General features: G+C 40.1%; 1 protein-coding gene across 1 annotated transcript; it reads right to left on the bottom strand.

The window, feature by feature from the left end:
* Positions 1-2,852: 2,852 nt before the first annotated feature.
* On the bottom strand, positions 2,853-6,028 carry LOC137722828 (heat shock 70 kDa protein 1). Its single transcript, XM_068461930.2, has 2 exons — positions 5,547-6,028; positions 2,853-4,821 (listed from the first exon to the last, which is right to left on the bottom strand). The coding sequence occupies exons 1-2, from the start codon at positions 5,758-5,760 to the stop codon at positions 3,089-3,091; spliced, it is 1,947 nt and encodes a 648-aa protein (XP_068318031.1). The 5' UTR covers positions 5,761-6,028; the 3' UTR covers positions 2,853-3,088.
* Between the last annotated feature and the right edge of the window lie 19,649 nt (positions 6,029-25,677).

The raw sequence follows: 25,677 nt of genomic DNA, 5'->3' as shown, positions 1-25,677 counted from the left end.
TAACTCCTTCACACCAATGGATTTGCTTTCTGGTAAGAATAAAAATTGTGGCAGCCGCAGGGTAATTGAGGGAATTTCGAAGAGGAGATATTTTTTGGGAAGGCGACGTGACATTAGGGTTTTGTATTTGAATCATTGGATATTCCTAAAAGCTGTGGGTTGTGGGAAGTCCACTTTATTCGCCAAAAGCACAAGTGATTTGTGTTCATTTCGGTTCATGGTGGTCTTATTGTTACAGAAATGGGGTCAACAGTGATTAACTATGAACAAAAAAGTAGCTGTCAAATGAGTAGGTAACAAAGGTTGCAATTCACTTAAATGATGATGGTATTAAAGCACGAAACTCGTCAACTAGCTCCCAATCTAGTGTTGCATTTTTTTTTTTTAATGTTAGAAGAGACTTAAAGTTCAAAATTTAATTGCGTGACTTTATTTGATGTATAACAGAATGTTAGGTTTAGATGATCACATATTTCAATGGCTTGAGTCAATGGCTTAGAAAATTGAGTGTGGTTGTATGAACTGGTTCTGTATTGAAGAGGCATCGTGCCAATGAATCCATGATCACATATTCCAATGTATTTTGAAAAATTGACTGAAATGATCAATTTATTTCAAATCTCACTTGCGTAAATGATCATTTATCAGTATCATTTTCGACATTTGATTTGATCAGTTCAATAATTAGGATATGATTTCCGAATGTTTTTTGTAATATTTCATGAGAGATTATATTCATACATCCCAAATTATTTTTCCTACACTTTTTTAATTTTTTTTTAATATTATTTACACACCACTAACATTTGATAAAAAAATATTAAAAAATTAAAAAGGTATGGAAGAAGTAATTTGAGGTGTGAATATAATCTTCCTATTTCATTTAGGGTTGTTTGATCAAGACTTCAAAGTCCTTTGAAGCCGGACACGTGTCATAGTTACATATCATTGCATTCTTCTTCGTTTGGATGATATCTTATCAATTTTGCATTGCTGTCACCACCCACTTATTCGAAGAGGGACTTATTGTTCGGGAAATGAAGGAAATACAAGACCTTGCTTGCTTTAATGTACACACTTAACGACTTGAGTTACAAATCGATTTTTATACAGCAGGACAATGACTTGAGTTACAAACCGTTTATAATGAAGTCGGCACTCGAAATGGAAGGTTCTTAGTAGGGTTTTTAACTCCTTCACACCAATGGCTTTGCTTTCTGATGAGAATAAAAATTGTGGCAGCCGCAGGGTAATTGAGGGACTTTCGAAGAGGAGATATTTATTGGGCAGGCGACGTGACATTAGGGTTTTGTATTTGAATCATTGGATATTCCTAAAAGCTGTGGGTTGGGGGAATTCCACTTTATTCGCCAAAAGCACAAGTGATTTGTGTTATTTCGGTTCATGGTGGTGTTATTGTTACAGAAATGCGGTCAACAGTGATCAACTATGAACAACAAAGTAGCTGTCAAATAAGTTGGTAACAAATGTAGCTATTCACTTCAATGATGATACTATTAAAGAACCAAACTCGTCGACCAGCTCACAAGCTAGTGTTGCATTTTTTTTTTTTTCAATGTTAGAAGAGACTTAAAGTTAAAAATGTAATCGCGTGACTTTATTTAACGTGTAACGGAATGTTGGGTTTAGATGATCTTTGACCACTTCTCTTTTTTAGTGTAGTACAATGAAATGGAAAACTAAATAATTGAAGGACACCATTTTTAAGGGTTTGCTACATCAAGTCATGAAAAACTCGATTAGAGACCAACTTTGTACGAATATCAGCTAACTCTTCAAGGATCTAATTTTTCTTTTATAAAATGTATATCACCAAATTAAATATCTCAAGTTCCGACTTTTCTTATACAAATAGAAAATTAAATATCACAAGTTTTGATTTTTCTTGTATAAAATGTGTATCACCAAATTAATCAAGATCTAAGTAGTTGTTGCTCGTTACAATGTAAATTCGTAAATCCTTCTCTTTTTGAATTTGGAATTAGTAGGTGAAGGATTTATCCACAACTTGATTTGTATGACTTGATAGGGTTGCATTTGACAACCTTCGCCCGTCAGGGGAGTTGGCGGAGGCAAGTAAGGCTAAAAGGGCAAGGGCAGGCAGAGAAGAGGTCAATGGTGGCGTCTGGCCTCTTTGAAGCGACCCCTTGTTGGCTGTTGTATTTTGATGTCAGGTTCCAAGTCTTCCCGCCTTCAGTCAGTATCTCCACACTTTGGTTCACGCACGGATATGCCGTGCCATTGGATTGCAAATGGATGGTTAAAGAGTCAAGGAATTGCGTGATCATCATCTTTTCGTTCGTCATTATAGTCAATATAACGGTCAAAATGCATGTCAACACTTAATATTTTTCTTTATTTTAAGGGAAATCAACCGATTACTTCACCACCTACCCATCTTTTCGTTCGTCATTATAGTCAATATAACGGTCAAAATACGTGTCAATACTCTTATCTTTTTTTAAAAAAAGGAAATCAACCGGTTACTTCATCACCTACCATTCCGATTAATAGAAAGACTCACAAACATTTCAATTTTTCTCTGTTCATCACGCAATTTATCAGAATCATGAATCAATTTTCAAGGGTCAAAAATCAAACTTAAAACGTACTGTATTTCTTACGAACTTGAAATTTGTTCCCTTATCATCATGAATCAATTTATGAGCATCAAGAATCAAACTCTAAACCCTTTTTTTGTTTAAATAAGTGTCAAGAAAAAATGTGAGGTGAAATCTGTTCCATTTCAAAAACTTAATTTTCCAATTTAAGAGAAATTTGATAAATTATTTTTGTATAATAAAGATTCTAACAAAACAAAGAAAAACATGTTATAGCCAAAAGAATATTCCATTAAAACTGGCTTAAAAAGTACAAATTAAAAAGTTGAAAAAATAAGCCCCGGGCAAAAATTTACCAGCGGCACAACATAAAAGGTTCCGCAAAACAGAAAAATAGGCATTGATATATAATTTCAAGGCCCCAAATAAAACATAAAAATATTAAGTTCCCAAACACCTAAATAATAATTCCCAAAAAACGACATTTAACCCCTGCAGCAAAAAACTTAGTCGACCTCCTCGATCTTGGGGCCTGGGCCGCTGGCACTAGGTGGAGCATCATCATCATCAACTGGGCCGGCACCGTCGCCCCCAGCTCCCTGGTACATCTTGGCGATGATTGGGTTGCAGATGCTCTCCAACTCCTTCATCTTGTCTTCAAACTCATCGGCCTCCGCCAGCTGGTTGCTGTCCAACCATTGGATGGCAGTCTCGATCGAGTCCTCGATCTTCTTCTTGTCGGCCGGCGGCAGCTTGGCCCCAATCTTCTCGTCCTTGATGGTGTTCCTCATGTTGTAGGCATAGTTCTCCAAGGCGTTCTTGCTCTCCACCTTCTTCTTGTGCTCTTCGTCCTCCGACTTGTACTTCTCGGCCTCCTGAACCATCTTCTCAATCTCCTCCTTGGACAACCTGCCCTTGTCGTTGGTGATTGTGATCTTGTTCTTCTGTCCGGTGGTCTTGTCCTCGGCGGAGACATTCAAGATACCATTAGCGTCAATGTCGAAGCAGACGGTGATCTGGGGTACTCCTCTGGGTGCAGGTGGGATTCCGGAGAGCTCGAACTTCCCGAGCAAGTTGTTGTCCCTGGTTCTGGTTCTTTCTCCTTCATACACCTGAATCAAGACTCCGGGCTGGTTGTCGGAGTAGGTTGAGAAGACCTGTTCCTTCTTGGTGGGTATGGTGGTGTTTCTGGGGATCAACACAGTCATGACACCTCCGGCGGTTTCCAATCCGAGGGAAAGAGGGGTGACATCCAACAGAAGAAGGTCCTGGACCTTCTCGTTGCCCTCTCCGCTGAGAATGGCAGCCTGGACGGCAGCACCATAGGCAACAGCCTCATCAGGGTTGATGCTCTTGCAGAGCTCCTTGCCGTTGAAGAAGTCCTGAAGAAGCTGCTGTACTTTAGGAATACGGGTGGATCCTCCAACAAGAACGACATCATGGACGGTGCTCTTGTCCATCTTGGCATCCCTCAAACATTTCTCAACTGGCTCCATACACTTCCTGAAAAGATCCATGTTCAACTCCTCAAATCTGGCACGGGTGATGGTGGAGTAGAAATCAATACCCTCGTAAAGGGAGTCGATTTCAATGGTGGTCTGAGCGGTGGAAGAGAGGGTTCTCTTCGCCCTTTCGCAAGATGTCCTCAACCTCCTGAGGGCTCTGGGGTTGCCGCTGATATCCTTCTTATTCTTCCTCTTGAACTCCTGAACGAAGTGGTTCACCATTCTGTTGTCAAAATCTTCTCCTCCCAAATGTGTGTCACCGGCTGTGGCCTTGACCTCGAAAATACCCTCCTCAATGGTGAGAAGGGACACATCAAAAGTACCACCTCCAAGATCGAAGATCAAGACATTCTTCTCACCAACGCTGGTGGCCTTCTTGTCAAGACCATAAGCAATGGCAGCAGCGGTGGGCTCATTGATGATACGGAGGACATTGATTCCGGCAATAACTCCGGCATCCTTGGTGGCCTGACGCTGGGAATCATTAAAGTAGGCAGGGACTGTGACAACAGCGTTCTTGATGGTGCTGCCAAGGTAGGCCTCGGCGATCTCACGCATCTTGATGAGGACCATAGACGAGATTTCCTCAGCCGCAAAGAGCTTGTCTTCTCCCTTGTAGGAGACTCCGATCATGGGCTTGTCACCAGGGCCGGAGGTAACCTTGAATGGCCACAACTTCATGTCGCTCTGGACAGAGGCATCAGAAATTCTACGACCAATCAACCTCTTAGCATCTGCAATTTTAACAAATCAAAGATTATCAACATACGCATCTTTAGTTTAAAACAAATCACTGTAAGCATACTATCAAAACAATTATTTAAAATATTAATCTATACAACTAATCCATGTTTTTAACAGATCAAGTAATCTTATTCAATACTAATCCACGTTTTTAACAGATCAATCATTGTACAAAAAATTTAACTTTCCAGATAAGATCTATGTTCATAAAGATTCAGTTGGGTTCTATCATTTCAATTGATAAGTACCTTAATTAAAAAATTCAAATAATTTTCAAATAAATAATCAGTTGGGTTCCATCATTTCAATTGACATGTACCTTAATTAAAAAATTCAAATAATTTTCAAATAAATAGTCATACTTTTACAGAACTAAGACCCTGTTTTACTAGATCTACTAAGCAAATTTCAAAACTTTCAAATCACTGATCCAATTTGTTAGCTACAGATCCAATCTAAATCAGCAACCATAAATCTCACTACCACAAATCAAATCGATGCACATTCACAAAGTCAATGAACAAAAAGCAATCAAATAGCATTAACAGATCTAAACGCATACTACTAAGAGAATACAGATCTATAAGCTAAATTTAAACAAAAAAACAGATCTATAAGCTAATTTAAACAAAAATACAGATCCAGAAACTAGCAAAAGAAACAATACAGATCCATATTCTACTGAAAGAGAAAGAACAAGGAGCTCAGATCTTACCGAAGACGGTGTTGATGGGGTTCATGGCGACCTGATTCTTAGCGGCATCTCCGATCAACCGCTCGGTATCAGTGAAAGCAACGTACGACGGGGTGGTTCTGTTACCCTGGTCGTTGGCGATGATCTCTACACGGTCGTGTTGCCAAACACCGACGCATGAGTATGTGGTGCCGAGATCGATTCCGATGGCCGGACCTTCTCCTTTACCGGCCATTGTATCAATCTAGGGTTTTGTCGACGGTGAATGAAATAAAAAGAAGGCGAAAAACAACTGTGGCTGCTAGGGTTTGCAGAGTGAATGAAAGGAAGAGGAGTATCGAGGAGGTTTATATAGAGTTTGGGGGGTTGGAATTCCAGAATGTTCTATAACCCTAGAGTTTTGGAGCCGTGGGATGTGGGGCCAATGGACGGCTGGGATTGTTTTGACGTTACGATCGTAGACTCGTGGTCATGTTTGATTGAGATTCCGCGCTCCAGTCCGCGCGGCTGTGGGTTGGTCGGTTGCTTCTTATTGGGTTCATTGGTTCGCAGTGCTCCCACTATCGCCGTGCACTTTTACGCGTAGGGGGTCCCACTCCACGTCGGAATCCAGATTGGCGGTGGTGATAAAGAAAACCCTAGGTTTTTAACCCCTTCTAGATTTGCCTAATTACAAGTGTTTGAAATTTACTCTAAGACCTTTTCCCACAAGCAACTGTCATGCCGAAAATTATAATATTGCTTCGGTGTATAAATTTAGCCAAATTTTTAGCCATTAAATCTTTGGCACATATAGGCCAAAAAATCAAATCTATAGAATCTTGAAGTATAGTATAAAATCTTCAGTCACGCTTATCTTCAAACGGTATAAAATTTTTTACTTTCATAAACACCAGTCATGCTATAATACCTTGAAATTTTAAATATGTGAATTTTATATTCATAATTGTGAATATGTTAAGAAAATCGAAATTTAATCGATGTACGGTCCCAAAGATAAAATTGGGAAAAATCATAAAGTTTTGTTCTGGGAATTATTATAATATACGTATTCGTGGTATTGCGAGTTTATATTATTTTTCAGGAATTTATATTAATTTATTTGAGTTCAGTTTTAAATTAAACTGCTTACGAGGTTTAAAGTTTGGAAATTCAGTATTTAAAATCTGTAGACCTTTTGACGTCACAATTTATATTTTTGAATAGAGCCCGATCTCATGAACGTGTAAGCGCACACCATTCGTGAAATGGAGTTATAACGAAAGAGTTATTAACGTTTAAAATCAGGGCTATTTTGGTAATTTTATTTCCCTTTAGAAGGCTCCAGAAATCTGGAGCCATGAGTTACGCCACATGTGTGGCTGTGCTTGAAGAGAAAAATAAATGATGGATGGTTGTGATTAAAAGAAAAGAATAGAAAGGAGGGTGACCAATGGGCAGAGAGAACGGGGAGGAGAAAGGAGAGAAAAGAGACGCGAGGGATTGGGACCCGGGCCTTGGTGACCCGACTCGGTTGGCGCCCATGCATGTTTCCGACAGGTTTTCACCTCTTTTTCGGTGAATTGCTTCAAACAACCACTTGGAAACCCCTCCACGACCTTCCCTCTCCCTATTATTGGGAAGACCACACCCGTGGGTGCCGCGACCCTCCTTGCTCGAAAGCCACCAAATTTGAAATGATTTGGTTCAATTACCACCACCGTGAGACTACCTTTGAGGTCCAGAACAAAGCCCAAACAATTGTATGGGCGGCGGAACATCAGAGATGACGAATCAAGGACACCCATTTATAGGGTTTCTGGTGGGTTCGAGGCAAATTGGAGCCTTTTCAGGCCAAATTGGACTTGGCCACATGTATAAAATTTGTTCAACTCCTTGAGATCTTCATTTCTATAATTTTTGAGAATTTTTAGAAATAGTTGAGTTTTCCGGCGAGCTGGGACGATCGACCACCACTCGCGGCGGCGACGCACAGCCAGGGAGCCGACATTGTGTTTTGATGCGAATTTCGTTATTATGATTATGCTTCTGAGACCTGACTGCTGTGGTTTAAATATCAATACGATTGTGGTATATGTTGGACTAAATGAATATATTTGGGTTTGGTTTTCATTTTTGAAAATGTGAACTACGAATGGCTTGATCCTATTTAGGGTACGTAGGCAGTCTAACGAGACGTTAGACGCAGTCATAAAATAAGTGAGATTAAATACTTCGAGAATAAATAATTAGAATGAGATTTGATCTATAAAGGAAGGTGGTGACAAAGTGTGAAAATAAATAGTGTATTTGATATAGAAATTGTGATTGTGGACCATGGATGGAAACAAGGCCTATAAATAAAGAAACACGTTAAGTGGTAGCTAATTAATCGAGGTAAATCTTTTGTTGAACGATTGTGCTAAGAGAAGGGAGTTTGGGTTAATAACTTGAGTTTTATCCTTATGCTTTGATAATTAAATGTTGGTTATAAATTTATTGTGAGGGCTCATGAAATTAAAGTGTTTAATCGGGATTAATGGTATGTTAACTAAACAAGAGTTTAGTCCGGGCTTATCACCAATATACTTATTTTCCGAAATAAAACATATTTCGGGGCCGGGGTGTTACAAATGGTATCAGAACAAATAATCCTACTCTACGAGATGCACTATTCTTGAGTCTTGTTGTTGTGAATTATGACGTGCATTGTGGTTGCATTAATTCACATTTTTAGGAATAAAGTGGCATTCATGTTTTATATGTGAAATACCTATATAAATTGTATTATGATTGTGGTACAATTTCCTTGGTAATTATGAAAGTTTCGTTAATGGGAATTGTGCTTTGCGTTTATAATGCATTATTTCTAAGTTCTTTGAGTAATGAGAAAGTTATGTGAAATATATTTAGATGTTGAGATTCATCATGAAATGAAATGAATTGGATTGACACATAATACAATATTGAGTTGTGGGTGTGAATTATGAATTGTATTGATATTGCATTATTTCATAAGTTCTATGAGTATGATGGAAATTATGTGAAATGCATATATTGTGAATTATGATGCTTTGAATTGAATTGAATGAGAGTAGGAAAATTTTAAAATATTGTATTCATGGTATAGCTTTAAGGGTGAGCATTTGATTAAAGTTTTGGATTAATCTTGAATTGAATCGATATTATGCTATGCATTATGACAATGTTGAATGTTATGGTGATTGTGAGGTGGTGATAAGTAAATGGAGAATTTGTATTATACCTCGCACTTGAGAAATTGAATTGGGCAAAAAGGCCCGTGGGTGAATGTGTGAATTGGGCAAAAGATCCGTGGATATGTGAATTGGGTGAAAAAGGCATGTGGATATAACGGTGAATGTGTGAATTGGGCAAAAGACCCATGGATATGTGAATTGGGTGAAAAATGTGACATCCCATCCCGGATTATTTGTACCGTAGGTGTGAAATGACGGTTTTGCCCCTAGTGGTTATGTTTCGTGGTGTGATTGTTTTGGGGTTTTGGTTGACTGCATCTGGACCACACACACACACCCACACTCGCATCCTCATCTCATTCCCTATCCCGTGTCTCTTTCTCTTTCTCTATCCCTTTTTCTTCTTCGTACGGACCAAGACTAATCCTTTGAAAACGGTGCAGATCGAGGTGGAAAACTATACCTTTGTGTTTGTGAGGATCATACAAGTCCAACCATACCAATTTCAAGTAAGGAATCCTTCGATTTCACGTCGAACCATGGAACCCCGATTTTGGTCACTATTCATGCACACGTGAAATGTTGTTTTTCAGGGAATTTGAAGCTTGTAGGAAGCTTAGTGAGGTCCTTAGGAAGCTTGGGGTGGTTCGTTGGAAGGATTTGGATGTCGGGATCGTGAGTTGCAGGTTTGGCCGGATTTTGTGAAGTTTCTTCGGCGTGATCTCGTGAATTTCAGGGCTTGAAAGTGGTAAGATTTTGTTCTACTTGTTGTAAGCTTCATTTTGGTACCAATTTCATGAAATTTGGTTGAAAAACGAGTGAGAAACGAAGGTTTGAAAATTTCCCGGTTTTCCAGCGACGGCGACAGCATCGGAAGTGTGCTGGAGAAAATGATGGAATATTCCGTCAATTTGGACGAAATATTCTTAACGGCGTTAGGTTAACTTTAACGGAATTTGTTAGTTTTAACGGAATATTCCTGACGGCGTTAACTGACGCCGTCAGTGTGCCTGGCACGTGGCTGCGCATGGCCGACGCGTCTAGCCGTGCCTTGGCAGGTGCGTGTAACGTCAGAAAATTATTTTAAAAATATGGGGATGTTCGTGAAGTTGAGTAGATCACGTTTTTGTATTCACACACCCCATTTAAGCATTGTATGAAAAGTTATTACCTAGTTTTGGTTATGTGCTTTAAATTAACGTTTTTATAGTTGTTTCGTATATAGGTGAGACCTATCCCGAGGATGAGCGCAGTCACTCGAGACAAGGGGGTTACGACCCTTCCACATACCAGTGAGTGGGCTTTTGGTTTTCCGTATATACCTATATACTTGTGGTTTTTCCCTGAAAATGATATGGAATGTTTATATGTTTTAAATACCATGCATAGCGTTTGCCTATTTATTTATACATTAGTAGTTGCATATATGTATGTTTAGTGTTGCGGACGCATAGGTAAGTTTATGGTTTATGATTGTGAATTAGTGGCAATGTGAAATGCATAGAGAGCTCATAACCTGCACCCCCGGTGTTAGTGCTCCCGCCTAAAGTAGGGTACAGTCTTTCACGTGATGTTCACCTCCAGCACCACACGCTTATCTTGGATCCAAGTTATGTGCACAGTTCTGTCGTACAGACCACTATAAGTGGTTTCGACTCATAGGTGACCCGCGATTATTCATCCAATCTTCACGTGATCGTAGCACTTGAACGTATTTATTTACACCCAGTCCTGTCGTACAGACCACTTTAGGTGGTTCCGACTCGTGTGTAGGTATAGTTAGTGAGTTGGGGATTTGAGCTCTAGATTCAGCCATACAGGTCATGTTAGGTGACTCCGGCTGACATGTTACTTGCATTGATTGACATTACCTGGATTACTTACAGTTTATGTGGAGGCATTCGACATGGCATCTTTCTGAACATGTTTTCGATATGTGTGTATATTCTATTTTCTGGGAAACTATACAGGTTTTACGGCGAGGGGATAGAACTTTTGATAATGAAATGATTTTGAAAAGCTATGTTTTTGCCCACTCACACTTTCTGTTTTGCGCCCCTCCAGGTTCTAGATTGGATTGCTCTTTTGGTGGCTCACGAGGAATTCACGGCATATCTGATAGATTTTCACCAGTGTAGGACCCCCATTTAGTGTGTTTAGTTAGCATTTGTTCCTCTGGACTGCACTAGGTTTTCTGTACTCCGAATATTGTTTTTCACACTTACGCTTGCACATGTATGTTAATTACCATGTATGTAGTTTGATTTTTATTTGTTCGTACTTTTATTATTATTCTTATCTTCCGCATTGTGCACATGGTTACGTCACTCTCACGTGACGGCCAATGACACACCCCGACCCAGAAAGTCCACTTGGACCCTGAATCGAGCTGTGCTGGCCGACACCTGGAAGGTGACGAAGCCATAAAATGTGATAGTGTACAAAAAGTGAATAAATTTGAATCTAAAAGTGTCTAAGTATCAGAGTGCGCTACGAGTGGGAGCGAACCCATTTCACACGCGATGTCAGAGCATAAGTAAGGTACAGTAGTATGGGTAAGAATCATACCCTCAAAAATATCCATTAATACTAAGATTCACCACAGATTGTTGTCGATACAAACTCAGCAGCTAAAACCTGGAGGGCACCAAACAGAAGGTGTGAGTAAGTAATAAAACCAAGCTTCCCAAAGTTATTACCTCTCTAGAAGTAATGCCCTAATGTAAAACCCGTATCGTTTTCCATAAGACAGTACAACATATATACATATATCCAAACCATACTTAGAAATGACCAAAACCACGGTTTGCCATTAACTCCACCATACATTAATAAGTAGGCCAAATGAACTAAATCAATACAAAGTGATATATCAGTCAGAATCATCTAAAATGACATGTACAACTTATCCGTATCTCATCAATCATGGCTAGCATATAAGTCGGAGTCACCTCTAGTGACTTGTACGACTTATCCATATCTTATCAATTTTGGCTAGCATATAAGTCGGAGTCACCTCTAGTGACCTGTACAACTTATCCATATCTTATCAATCTTGGCTAGCATATAAGTCGGAGTCACCTATAGTGACCTGTACGACTTATCCATATCTCATCAATCCTGGCTAGCATATAGCTCAATAAGTATACCTGCACACGAGTCGGAACCACCTAAAGTGGTCTGTACGACAGGACTGGGTGTAAATAAATAAGCTCAAGTGCTACGATCACGTGAAGACTGGGCGAATAATCGCGGGTCACCTACGAGTCGGAACCACCTAAAGTGGTCTGTACGACAGGACTGTGCACCTACCTTGAATCCAAGGTGAGCATAAGGTGCGGGAGGTGAACATCACGTGAAGGACTTTGCCCTGGCCACGGGCGGGAGCACTAACACCGGGGTGCAGGTTTATGAGCTCTCAATGCATCTCAATATAACATGTGCAACTCATGGCAACCAGTACGACAATATCGAAGTTGCCTAACACATAACTGTAGTCATGCTATAACGCAATCGATTCAACTAGTACCATAAACTCACCTGAACTTACCTGGGTGTCCTGAGTTCACCTTTGCACTTGAAAGCATTCCCAATAATTATATGCAAGTAATATACATATTGATATACTATGATGCAATCTAATACTCAACCATGTCGTAGCATGTTCAATTATAAACAATACAGTGAGAAGTGTACAATCAATAACGCATTACTCCCAAACTACTTATTTTCAGGGATAATTATCCATGACGACCCAATTAACACTAATTTAGCTAACTAATTCATAAAACTAAAACTTGCCTTTACCAATTTCCTTCGCCTTACTCAATTTCCCAAGCAAGGCTTTGGTCTCAAATATTTTATGGCTGCATCTAATGTCTCGTTAGACTGCCTACGTACCCTAAATAGGGATCAAGCCATTCGTAGTTCATATCATACTTCAAGCATTCACAATAATTATATATGAAAGTAATATACCTAATCAATTTAAAAGTTTGGATAGAACTCTCAATAATATGTACGATAAAAAGGAAAAGATCCACTTACCTGGAGTCCACGCTATGATTTTCTAGCGCACACATCGAGGCGTCCTGAATGATTGGTCTCTGTGACCAATTATCAAATCACATCTCAGAACTCTTATCCGAAGAGTACGTAATTCACATAAAACACAACCTCAACGACATTCTAAAATAGTTTGATACCCATTGACCACAAGTCAACCGTCGATCAAAGATCGACGGTAGGGTTTACAACCCTGTATAACTTGACCCGGAAGATCCGCATATCAGATTTCCTATCCGCAACTCCCAACGATACACAATATGTTTCTAGAATAACATACTAAAATTTCATTACGATCCAACGGTCAGATCTCCGCCAATTGCCTAAAACAAGTGGCCATGAACATTTATTTTACTAACTTACAAATCCAATTCAGGAAGATCCATAAGTCGGATTCCCGATCTGTAAATTCCTATAATCCTTAAATATTACGTATTATAATATATCCCATTTTGGTGACGATCCAACGGTCGGATCATCGATTCACATTTTTATCAAGTAACGTATCGTAACGAATTTAGGTTCCAACTATCAACCTACGTCATTCAAATGACTAAACTGAATTCAAGACATTTGACATAGCCTAAAAATAGCATTGGCGGCCCACTGGCCACGCGCCGCTGCGGGTGGCGGTCGGCCGCCCCGACTCGCCGGAAAATCCAACTATTTCCAAAAATTCTCAAACTTCACAGAAATGAAGATCTTAGTGAGTGGAGCAACTTTCATACCTGCCACAAAGTCCAAAAGTGGACGGAAGATGGTCAATTTTGCCCACGAAGCCGGCAGGTGCCTAAAACTTCCCGACGTCGATTCGTCGTCCACGGTGGTCCAACGGGGTCAAGGTTGGTTGGGTTTTGCTCCTGGGATGATGGGCTACAAAGCCCAAGTGGTGGCATCGGCCATCGCTTTGCCAATTTGCCGGAAAATCGAAAAGGGTGGCCGGAGCACCATTGATTTTCGTCAACTTTCGTGGCCTCAAACCGCTCCATACCATGGTTAATCAAGGTGGTTCTTGGGTGGGTTTTGTAGAGGGGAATGAGAGCTTCAAGATGGTGGTGGTGGCATCGAAAAACTCCACCGGAGTTGGCCGGAATCGGCCTTGGAAGATGGTCTCGTGGTGGCGCGGGTATGGGTGCACGGGAAGCTCTCTTCCCTTTTTTTTTTTCTTCTTTCTTTCCTCCCTCCGTTTCTGATTTTGGGCTTCCCCCACAAAGTGGGGGTTTAATTTAAATACACACTAAACCTTGAATAACCAATTTCGAACGTCCGTAACTATACCGTTATAATCCGGACGCGCAAACGGCTTTCGCCTATACGTTCGTACCAAAGAGTACTACAAGGATATGCTTAAAGAATAAGTCCCACATCTCTCAAGTCGATGGTCAACGGAAGTCAAAGTCCTTGCCTCTAGGGCAATTTAGTAAATTCACGCTTTTAAAATAAAATAAAAACGTAAAATTTGGAACGGGTTGTCACAGCCAGCATGCCCTGATTTTGGTCGGGGTGTGTCAGTTTGGTATCAGAGCATAGGTTTGGCAGTTCTGTGTATTTTTGTGAGTGTTCTAATTGTTTTGGTGTCTTTTGTCAGAACTATGCCGCCTCGTAGGGAACCACGTCGCTCTACTGATCCTAGTTTCCCCGATGTAGCTCAATTGGGGGAAGCTATCGCTACCGCTATTCAGTCGGTGCTCCGCCCTCCCTAGAGGACTCCTCTGGAGATTATGTACAATCTGGAGCTGGATAAGTTTGAGGGCCACGATGGTTTTGAGGGAGCTGAGTAGTGGCTAGACCATATTGAAAAGACTTTCCGAGTGTTGCATAATCAAGGGAATCTCTCTGTTGAGAAGTGGGTTGAGACGACATCATAGTTCTTGGGTAAGGAATCGTCATCCTAGTGGGAACAGTAGGTCCGTCGTTTGACCCCAGAAGAAAGGGCTGACTGGGAAGTGTTTAGGCATTTGTTTCGGAAAAGGTTTGTGCTTCCTGAACACATTGATCGTAAGAAGCAGGAATTCACCGAGTTGAGGCAAGGGAAGTTATCGGCGAATAAGTATTATCGGAGGTTCACTGATTTATCCCGTTATTATCCGGAGATTGCTGCCAATCTGGGTGAGATGCTCCGTCGTTTTCGTTTAGGTACTAAGAAGAAGTGGCGTTCTATGGTGACCACTACCCCTTGCGACTTTTACCAGGAGTTCTATGAGATTCTATTGAGGATTGAGGATTTCAAGAACATGCCCACGAGAGTGAGGAGGAAGAAAAAGATGGCAATCAGAAGAAAGACAACAAGGGCAAAGGTCAGACATCTCTGGGACCTTGCAAGACCCAGAGTTTTAAGCGAAGTAGGACTAGTTTCAGTTCTTCTAGCGGTGGTTTTAGTGCCACTGGTCAGGGAAGAGGTGGTAGATTTACTGGGGGTCCTAGAGGCCAGAAACAGGGTGATATAGGTAGAGGAAGAGCTTCGGTTTGCCACAGGTGTAATAATCGGCATTTTAGAGAGTACATGAGAGGCATCAGTGGTTGTTTTACTTGTGGGCAGATGGGACATCGAGCTACAAATTGTCCCCAGAGTAAGCAGAGGCCCAGCAGTCTTTCTTGCCACCACCTGCGCCGATCCAGCAGGTTCCAAGCCCTGGTGGTTATGGTCAGACGGGTTGTGGTAGTGCCTATTATTATCAGGGTGATGCCGTTCCCGCGGATGGATCTTAGTGGTACCAGGGATGACAGCCTCAACATGAGGAGATTGCTGCTAGTAGTGCGGGGTTTTCAAGGCAGTCTGGTCAGCCTAGTCAGAGGCGTAGTGTGCAGAGTTGAGGTGGTTAGACTAGTAGAGGTCGTGGTGGACGGTAGCAGACCTAGGGGCGTATCCACAATATCTCTCTGTAGGATGCTCAAAATAATCCAGACTTGATCATGGGTACATTAAATATCCTTGGTTATTTTGCTAGAGTATTGATTGACTGTGGTGCTACACATTCTGTTATTTCTTATACATTTGCTCAAGTGACGTAACCTCACCCTACACCTCTAGGGTATGATTTGAGGTTGCTATGCCTAGAGGGGAGAGATGTATTGTTGATTGTGTGTATCCAGGATGTCCAGTGATGGTGGAGGATGTAGTTATGCCAGCTGACCTTATCCTGTTTGATATTGTTGATTTTGATGTGATTTTAGGCACAAATTGGTTGCATTTTAATCGTGCCAATATAGATTGCTACGGGAAAATAGTTACCTTCCAACGTCCTGGATTACCTGTGGTTACTTTTATGGGTGAGCAAAGGGGGGTGAGACATGGCTTTATTTCTGCTGTGCGAGCAAAAAGGTTGTTATCAAAAAGTTGCCAGGGATATTTAGCTCATGTGGTGTTGAACGATGTTGCTCCTAGTAGTGTGGAGGAGGTAAGGGTAGTCAGGCATTTTCCTGATGTTTTCCCTAATGACTTACCTGGTTTGCCGCCAGACCGAGACGTGGAGTTCACCATTGATTTGCTTCCAGGTACTAATCCTATATCCTTGACTCCTAATCGTATGGCTCCTGCTAAGTTGAGGGAATTGAAAATCTAGTTACAGGAATTAGTAGATAAAGGTTTTATTCAGCATAGTACTTCACCTTGGGGAGCTCCAGTGTTGTTTGTGAGGAAGAAAGACGGGACTTTGAGGCTATGCATTGATTGAGGGAACACCAACTGTATGCTAAGTTTAGCAAGTGCCAGTTTTGGTTAGATCAAGTAACATTTTTGGGACAAGTCATTTCTGCTCAAGGTATTTTGGTGGATCCTTAAAAGGTTGCAGCAGTGGAGAAGTGGGAGCAAACATGAACCGTCACTAAAGTGAGGAGTTTCCTTGGTTTAGCAGGGTATTACCGACGGTTTGTAAAATGATTTTTCCGTGATTGCCTTACCACTGACGAGGTTAACAAAGAAGGATGTTAAATTTGAGTAGGATGATAATTATGAGCAGAGTTTCTAGTAGTTGAAGTATTGTCTCACTCATGCACCTGTTTTAGCACTCCTTCCTTAAATGGTCTGGGACGTGTGTTGATGCAGCATGGTAGGGTGATTGCTTATGCTTCACGATAATTAAAGCCTCATGAATTGAATTACCCTACGCATGATTTGGAGTTAGCAGCCATTATCTTTGCTTTTAAGATGTGGAGATATTATCTTTATGGAGAAAAATGCAAGATCTTTACGGATCATAAGAGTCTTCAATATCTTTTCATGCAGAGGGATCTTAATCTTCGTCAGCGAAGGTGGTTGGAACTGCTTAGTGATTATGATTACATGATTGATTATCACATTGGTCGTGCGCATGTGGTAACTGATGCACTTAACAGAAATCTCAGGGTCGTATCAATGCGTTGTACACTAGTCGTGTTCCTCTTCTGGCAGACTTGAGATCAATTGGAGTGAGGTTAGAGGTAGAAGATCAGGAGGTAGCTTTACTTGCTAATTTTCAAGTTAGGCCGATTTTAATTGATCGTGTACTTGAAGCCCAGATGATTGATGAAGAAACTCAGGAAATAATTCAAGCAAGGAATCAGAGGAAAATGAAGGACCTCAGAGTTCGTGAATCGGATGACATGCTTATGCAGGAGAGTATAATGATTTAAAGAAAGCAATTCTTGATGAAGCACATATCTCAGCTTATGCGATGTATCCAGAAGCCACTAAAATGTATCATACCATTCGACCATTTTATTATTGGTCGGGTATGAAGAGGGAGATAGCTGAGTATGTGAGTAGGTATGCCGTTTGCCAACAAGTTAAAGCTGAAAGGAAGAATCCGTTTGGGTTGTTGCAGCCGCTTCCTGTTCCAGAGTGGAAATGGGAAAACATTACTATGGATTTTGTGTACAAGCTTCCGCGTACACATAATGGTTTTGACGACATTTGGGTGATAGTTGAGCGGCTTACTAAGTCAGCGCATTTTATTCCAGTGAGGAAAAAGTATTCTTTGGGCCGATTAGTTGAATTATTCATATCGAAGATTGTGAAGTACCATGGTGTTCCAGTGAGTATTGTCTCGGATCGTGACCCAAGATTTACTTCTAAATTTTGGGTGGCTTTTCAAGAAGCTTTGGGTACGAGATTACTCCACAGTACGACATATCATCCTCAGACAGACGGACAGTCAGAGATGACCATTCAGACATTGGAGGATATGTTGAGATCTTTGGTGTTGCAGTTTGGCGATGCTTGGCAGAAGCGGTTGGATTTAATGGAATTTGCCTATAACAACAACTTTTATTCGAGTATCGGCATGTCACCATTTGAGGCGATGTATGGTAAATCTTGTCGTACACCCTTATGTTGGTCAAAGGTCGGGGAAAAAGTTTTGGTGGGCCCCGAGATTGTTGAGGAGACTACTCAAAATGTTCAAGTAATTAAGTCTAACCTGAAAACGGCCCAGGATCGACAAAAAAGCTTAGAGAACAGACATGCTACTAACAGAGTGTATGAAGTTGGCGATTGAGTGTTTCTGAAGCTTTCACCGTGGAGAGGTGTTGTGCGGTTTGGAAAGAAAGGTAAGCTAAGTCCCAGGTATATCGGACCGTACATGATCATTGAGCGAGTTGGTGAAGTAGCTTACAGGCTTGAGTTGCCTTCTGAGACTCGCTAAAGTGTATAATGTTTTTCATGTGTCCATGCTTCGTCATTACGTTGCGGATCCGTCACATGTGATACGTCCTCAACCCTTGGAAATTAATCCAGATTTGACTTATGATGATGAACCAATAAAGATTCTAGATTGGAAGGAAAAGTTTCTGAGGAACAAGACTGTGAATTTAGTGAAAGTTTTATGAAGAAATCACTCAGCGGAGGAGGCTACTTGGGAGGCAAAAGATCGGATGAGAGATTTGTATCCTTGGTTGTTCTTTGATCGCTAGTGGTTGGTGTGAGTGGTTGCTATAAATTTCAGGATGAAAATTTTCTTAAGGTGGGAAGGTTTTGACAGCCCGTCCAGGATTATTTGTACCGTAGGTATGAAATGACGGTTTTGCCCCTAGTGGTTATGTTTCGTGGTGTGGTTGCTTTGGGGTTTTGGTTGGCTGCATCTGGACCACACACATACACACACACCCACACTCGCATCCTCATCTCATTCCATGTCCCGTGTCTCTTTTTCTCCCTCTTCTTCTTCTTCGTACGGACCAAGACCAATTGTTCAAAAATGTTGTAGATCGAGGTGGAAAACTATACCTTTGTGTTCGTGAAGATCATACGAGTCCAACCATACCAATTTCAACTAAGGAATCCTTCAATTTCACGTCGAACTATGGAACCCCGATTTTGGTCACTGTTCATGCACATGTGAAATGTTGTTTTTTAGGGAACTTAAAGCTTGTAGGAAGCTTGGGGAGGTCCTTAGGAAGCTTTGCGTGGTTCGTTGGAAGGATTTAGACGTCAGGATCGTGAGTTGCAGGTTTGGCCGAATTTTGTGAAGTTTCTCCGGCATGATCTCGTGAATTTCAGGGCTTGAAAGTGGTAAGATTTTGTTCTACTTGTTGTAAGCTTCATTTTGGTACCAATTTCATGAAATTTGGTTGAAAAACGAGTGAGAAACGAAGATTTGAAAATTTTCCGGTTTTCCGGCGACGGCACCGGAGGTGTGTAGGAGAAGATGACGGAATATTCCTTCAGTTTGGACGGAATATTCCTAGCGGCGTTAGGTTAACTTTAACGGAATCTGTTAGTTTTAACGAAATATTCCTGACGGCTTTAATTGACGCCGTCAGTGTGCCTGGCACGTGGCCGCACGTGGCGGCGGGTGTGATGTCAGAAAATTATTTTAAAAATACGAGGATGTTCGTGAGGTTGATTAGATCATGTTAGTGTATTCACATACCCCATTTGAGCATTGTATGAGAAGTTATTACCTAGTTTTGGTTATGTGCTTTAAATTAACGTTTTTATAGTTGTTTTGCGTATAGGTGAGACCTATCTCGAGGACGAGCACAGTCACTCGAGACAAGGGGGTTACGACCCTTCCACATACCAGTGAGTGGGCTTTTGGTTTTCCATATATACCTATATACTTGTGGTTTTTCCCAAAAAATGATATGGAATGTTTATATGTTTTAAATGCCATGCATAGTGTTTGCCTATTTATTTATGTATTAGTAGTTGCATATATGTATGTTTAGTGCTGTGGACGCACAGGTAAGTGCCATGTAAGTTTATGGTTTATGATTGTGAATTAGTGGTTATGTAAGATGCATAGAGAGCTCATAACCTGCACCCCCGGTGTTAGTGCTCCCGCCCATAGTAGGGCACAGTTCTTCACGTGATGTTCACCTCCCGCACCACACGCTCATCTTGGATCCAAGTTAGGTGCACAGTCATGTCATACAGACCACTATAGGTGGTTCCGACTCGTAGGTGACCCGCTATTATTCGACCAGTCTTCACGTGATCGTAGCACTTGAGCGTATTTATTTACACATAGTCTTGTCGTACAAACCACTTTAGGTGGTTCCGACTCGTGTGCAGGTATAGTTAGTGATTTGGGGATTTTAGCTCTAGATTCAGCCGTACAAGTCACGTTAGGTAACTCCGGCTGACATGTTACTTGCATTGATTGACATTACCTGGATTACTTACAGTTTATGTGGAGGCATTCGACATGGCATCTTTCTAAACATGTTTTCGATATATGTGTATATTCTATTTTCTGGGAAACTATACAGGTTTTACGACGAGGGGTTAGAACTTTTGATAATGAAATGATTTTGAAAAGCTGTGTTTTTGCCCACTCACACTTTCTGTTTTGCGCCCCTCCAGGTTCTAGATTGGATTGCTCTTTTGATGGCTTACGAGGAATTCACAGCATATCTGACAGATTTTCACCAGTGTAGGACCCCCCTTGGGTATGTTTAGTTAGTATTTGTTCCTCTGGACTGCACTGGGTTTTCTGTACTCTGAATATTGTTTTTCACACTTACGCTTGCACATGTATGTTAACTACCCTGTATGTAGTTTGATTTTTATTTGTTTGTACTTTTATTATTATTCTTAGCTTCCGCACTGTGCACATGGTTACGTCACTCTAACGTGACGACCAGCATGCCCTGATTTCTGTCGGGGTGTGTCAAAAAAGGCCCGTCGATGTGGAATTGAAAAAAAAAAAAAATATATATATATATATATATATCATAGAGTGAGATTTTGAACTTATTTCTATTACCCAGTGAGTGTGATTGGGAATTTCCATGTTTTGGTTGGAATTCTTGATATGTGTTTTTTCAATTTGATTGGGTTGGTCTGAAATTTTGATAATTACTCAACCACTGATGATTTTGGTTTGAAATTTTGATAATTAATTGACAAAAGATGGGTAAATCTGGAATTTATGATTACCATGGTTATTATGCTAGTATGTATCTAGCCGATGGTTGATCTTTTGGTATATATTTAGCCAACGAGAATTATGGTTTAGGGTTGATATTATTTTTGCCAATGTGTACGGTTTGGATATTTATTTTGTCAATGAATGTGGCTGAGAATTTGGGAGTGTGAGTGAGAATCATGATTATTATTCATTGAATGCTTATTTTGAAGCCTAAATAAAGTCGTAAGATCGAGAGTATGATATCTTTCACCACTAAAGGAATGGTGGAAACGATTCTAATTCTTTTTTGCTATTCGATGGTTGAAATCTCGGGGACGAGATTTATTTTAACAGGGGGTGATTGTAATACCCTGAAATTTTAAATATATGAATTTTATATTCATAATTGTGAATATGTGAAGAAAATCGAAATTTAATCGATGTACGGTCCCAAAGATAAAATTGGGAAAAATCATAAAGTTTTGTTCCGGGAATTATTATAATATACGTATTCGTGGTATTGAGAGTCTATATTATTTTTCGGGAATTTATATTAATTTATTTGAGTTTAGTGTTAAATTAAACTGCTTACGAGGTTTAAAGTTTGGAAATTAACTATTTAAAATCCATAGACCTTTTGAGGCCACAATTTATATTTTTGAATAGAGTCGGATCTCACGAACGCGTAGGCACAAACCATTTGTGAAACAGAGTTATAACGAAAAAGTTATTAACGTTTAAAATTAGGGCTATTTTGGTAATTTTATTTCCCTTTAGAAGGCTCCAAAAATCTGGAGCCATGAGTTGTGCCACATATGTGGCTATGATTGAAGAGAAAAATAACTGATGGATGGTTGTGATTAAATGAAAAGAATAGAAAGGAGGGTGACCAATGGGGAGAGAGAATGGGGAGGAGAAATGAGAGAAAAGAGACACGGGGGATCGGGACCCGGGCCGTGGTGACTCGACCCGGTCAGCGCCCATGCATGTTTTAGACAGGTTTTTACCCCTTTTTTCGATGAATTGCTTCAAGCAACCACTTGGAAACCCCTCCACGACCTTCCCTCTTCCTATTACACCCCAAAAATCATGAACTTTGGCCTTGCATTTGGGAAGAACACGCCCGAGGGTGCCGCGACCCTCCTTGCTCGAAAGCCACCAAATCTGAAATGATTTGGTTCAATTACCACCACCATGAGACTACCATTAAGGTCTGAAACAAAGCCCAAACAATTGTATGGACGGCGGAACACCGGAGATGACGAATAGAGGACACCCATTTATAGGGTTTCCGACGGGTTCGAGGCAAATTGGAGCCTTTCCAGGCCAAATTGGATTTGGCCGTAGGTATAAAATTTGCTCAACTCCTTGAGATCTTCATTTTTGTAGTTTTTGAGAATTTTTAGAAATAGTTGAGTTTTTCGGCTAGCTGGGGCGGCCAACCACCACCCGCGGCGGCAGCGCACAGCCAGGGAGCCAACATTGTATTTTGATGCGAATTTCGTTATTATAATTACGCTTCTGAGACTTGATTGCTGTGGTTTAAATATCAATACGTTTGTAGTATATGTTGGACTAAATGAATATATTCGGATTTGGTTTGCATTTTTGAAAATGTGAACTACGAATGGCTTGATCCTATTTAGGGTACGTAGGCAGTCTAACGAGATGTTAGAAGCAGCCATAAAATAAGTGAGATTAAATACTTCGAGAATAAATAATTAGAATGAGATTTGATCTATAAACGAAGGTGGTGACAAAGTGTGAAAATAAATAGTGCATTTGATATAGAAATTGTGATTGTGGACCATGGATGGAAACAAAGCGTATAAATAAAGAAACACATTAAGTGGTAGCTAATTAATCGAGGTAAATCTTTTGTTGAACGATTGTGCTAAGAGAAGGGAGTTTGGGTTAATAACTTGAGTTTTATCATTATGCTTTGATAATTAAACGTTGGTTATAAATTTATTGTGAGGGTTCATGAAATTAAAGTGTTTAATTGGGATTAATGGTATGTTAACTAAACAAGAGTTTAGTTCGGGCCTGTCACCAATATACTTATTTTCCGAAATAAAACATATTTCGAGGCCGAGGTGTTATACATGCTCACCTTTAAACAATATATACGGGTCTGACTTTCAAGGCCGATAGGTTGTTATTCATGAACTTAAGAAACCCTAATTCCTAAGTTCCTATCTATTTGGTCTTTTTTTTTTCACCAAAAATAGCTTCATTAAAAAGTTAAGCATCAAAAAATGGTTGGTAAATCTATAGTATCATGCTTATATTTTAAAGTTGCAATCATAAAAGTCGTTAACGCATATTTTCAATTCTAGTAAACCGTCATTAATTCTTAAAAATGACATTATTTATCATTCTTCAAATATTTTATTTATTGGAGAATAAAGTGACCGCCACCGCCTACTAATACCATCACTACTATTGCCTTCCCCACCGCTGCCCATACAATGATTGTTATATCTGCACGCCACTATTGGCACCACCACAATCATCATCGCCGCTCCATTGTCATTTTCGTCATTGCAACCACTACTAACTCTACACACTAACCACCACACCTTACTATTGGCTGACCACCATACTCCCATCATTGTCGTTGCCATCACCATCACTACCTTAGCCACCGTTGTCATCGCCACTACCCCACGATTATCTCCATTTTTGTCATTACATATGATTGTATCACTTTTACTTTAAAATTGGCCAAACAATTTTACACTATTATAAATATTCACAACACTTAAAAATACAGTTTATCAAATGTTCTACTACTTTATTTTACAACTTATTAGTCTTAAAGAACAACACAAACATTTTTTTTTAAAAGCACAACAATCCCAAGCTGACCAATTCTTAGGCCTCAGAAAACCTTTGGATTATGCCACATTAATGTGAATAACAACATTTTGCGCAATATCAAGTCGTTTTCCTACAAACATTTTTTAAGGACTAACGGTGTTCTATAATGATAGGGTTTGAACGCGGGACACAATCTGTAAAAGCACTCTAAAAATTTCATTTGCACTATAAACATTTTAAAATATAAGCGAAAAATACACTTAAAAGGGATGTATGATGACTTTTTAATTAATAGCAATGTTAATTCTAGCAAGATTCTGAAAAAAGATGTGGAATCTTAACTTGCCTCACAAAGTTGAAAATTTTGGTTGGCTTCTCATTCTGGGAAAACTCCAAACCAGAGACCGTTTGGCAAGATATATTAATAATATACCTACTATTCATCCCCTTTGTAACTCAAGAAATGAAAGCATAGCCATTTTTTTGTTGACTGTGTTTTTGCTAGACAGATGTGGAATAACCATGCCATATCTAACTCTTTAAAGATGAATCACACCCTAAATTTCAACGATTGGATAAACTACCTATGTAATGCCCTGAAAATTTAAATATATGAATATATGGAGATAATCGAAAATAAATCGATTTACGGTTATCAAAATTTAATCGATAAATTTTAAAATTTTGTTACTGGAATTATTATAATTTACGTCATAAAATTTATTAATAAGTGAAAAAGATGGGAATGGGTTTAACGTAATTGTACGAGGACGTATTTTATACTTATACATATTAAATTATTTCTTGCTAAATTTGGATAGAACACGGCCATACGAGCGCATAGGCGCAAACCGTTCGTGAAATGGAGTTATAACGAAGAATTTATTAGCGTTTAAAGTCGGGGACATTTTTGTAAATTTAACTCCATTTAGAAGGCTGCAGATTGTCTGGAGCATTAAGATTCTGCCACGTGTGTGGCTGAGATGAGAAGAAAAGAAAAGAAATGAAGGAAATGGACGGTTGTGATGGAAAAGAAAGGACTGAAAAGGGAGGGACACAGACGAATCAAGGGGGAAGGAAAGGAGGGGAAATGTGGGAGAAGGAAGAGAGAGAACTAGATCCCCTTGCCCTGCCAACCTGACCCGGTTCCTTAACTCGGTGCTACCTTCCCCGTCTGATGTCCGTTAAAGGTGATTCTGAAGTCTATGGAAAGCTCTTGACAAGCCCAACATCCCTGTGGTGTTAGATTCTTAAATTTCTTATCCAATTTTACGAATCGAAACCATAAACCCACGGTTGCTTCGATGGGTTTCTCTTTTTTCCGGTGAATTCAGAAATGATTCCCTTTAATTACCACCACCTTTGGACTCCCCTTGAGGTCTGGAACAAAGCCCATGCATTAGTTGAGGCGTCGGAATGGTTTTGGAATCGAATCAAGAACACCCAAAATCAAGGGTTTCCAGTGGTTAGAGGGTGATTTGAGGTGTTTCCCAGCCAAATTGGACTTCGGCTCAGGTATGAAAGTTGTTCCTCTCATTGAACTCTACTTTCCTGTAAAATTTGGTAATTTTTTGAGTTAGAGGGAAAAATTGGGTTTCCGTTCGCCAAAAACCGCCACCCACGGTGGTGCATGGCCAGTGGGCTGATGCTGTCTTTTTTACAAATTTTAATACTTTAAATATGAATTTTTTATCCAATTGATGTGTTTGTTTGTTAAACCAAATGTTGGTTATTTCG

This window comes from Pyrus communis, chromosome 4 (assembly GCF_041283825.1).
Source record: "Pyrus communis isolate YQ-2024b chromosome 4, ASM4128382v1, whole genome shotgun sequence".
Taxonomy (NCBI): domain Eukaryota; kingdom Viridiplantae; phylum Streptophyta; class Magnoliopsida; order Rosales; family Rosaceae; genus Pyrus; species Pyrus communis.
This window is presented reverse-complemented; position numbering and strand designations above follow the sequence as displayed.

What these genes read in the sequence shown, in the direction of transcription:
- LOC137722828 (XM_068461930.2), bottom strand. Translation starts at nt 5,760, where the DNA reads ATGGCCGGTAAAGGAGAAGGTCCGGCCATCGGAATCGATCTCGGCACC. An exon ending in CCCCATCAACACCGTCTTCG is followed by an intron (nt 4,822 to 5,546) that starts GTAAGATCTGAG and finishes TTAAAATTGCAG; the next exon opens with ATGCTAAGAGGTTGATTGGT.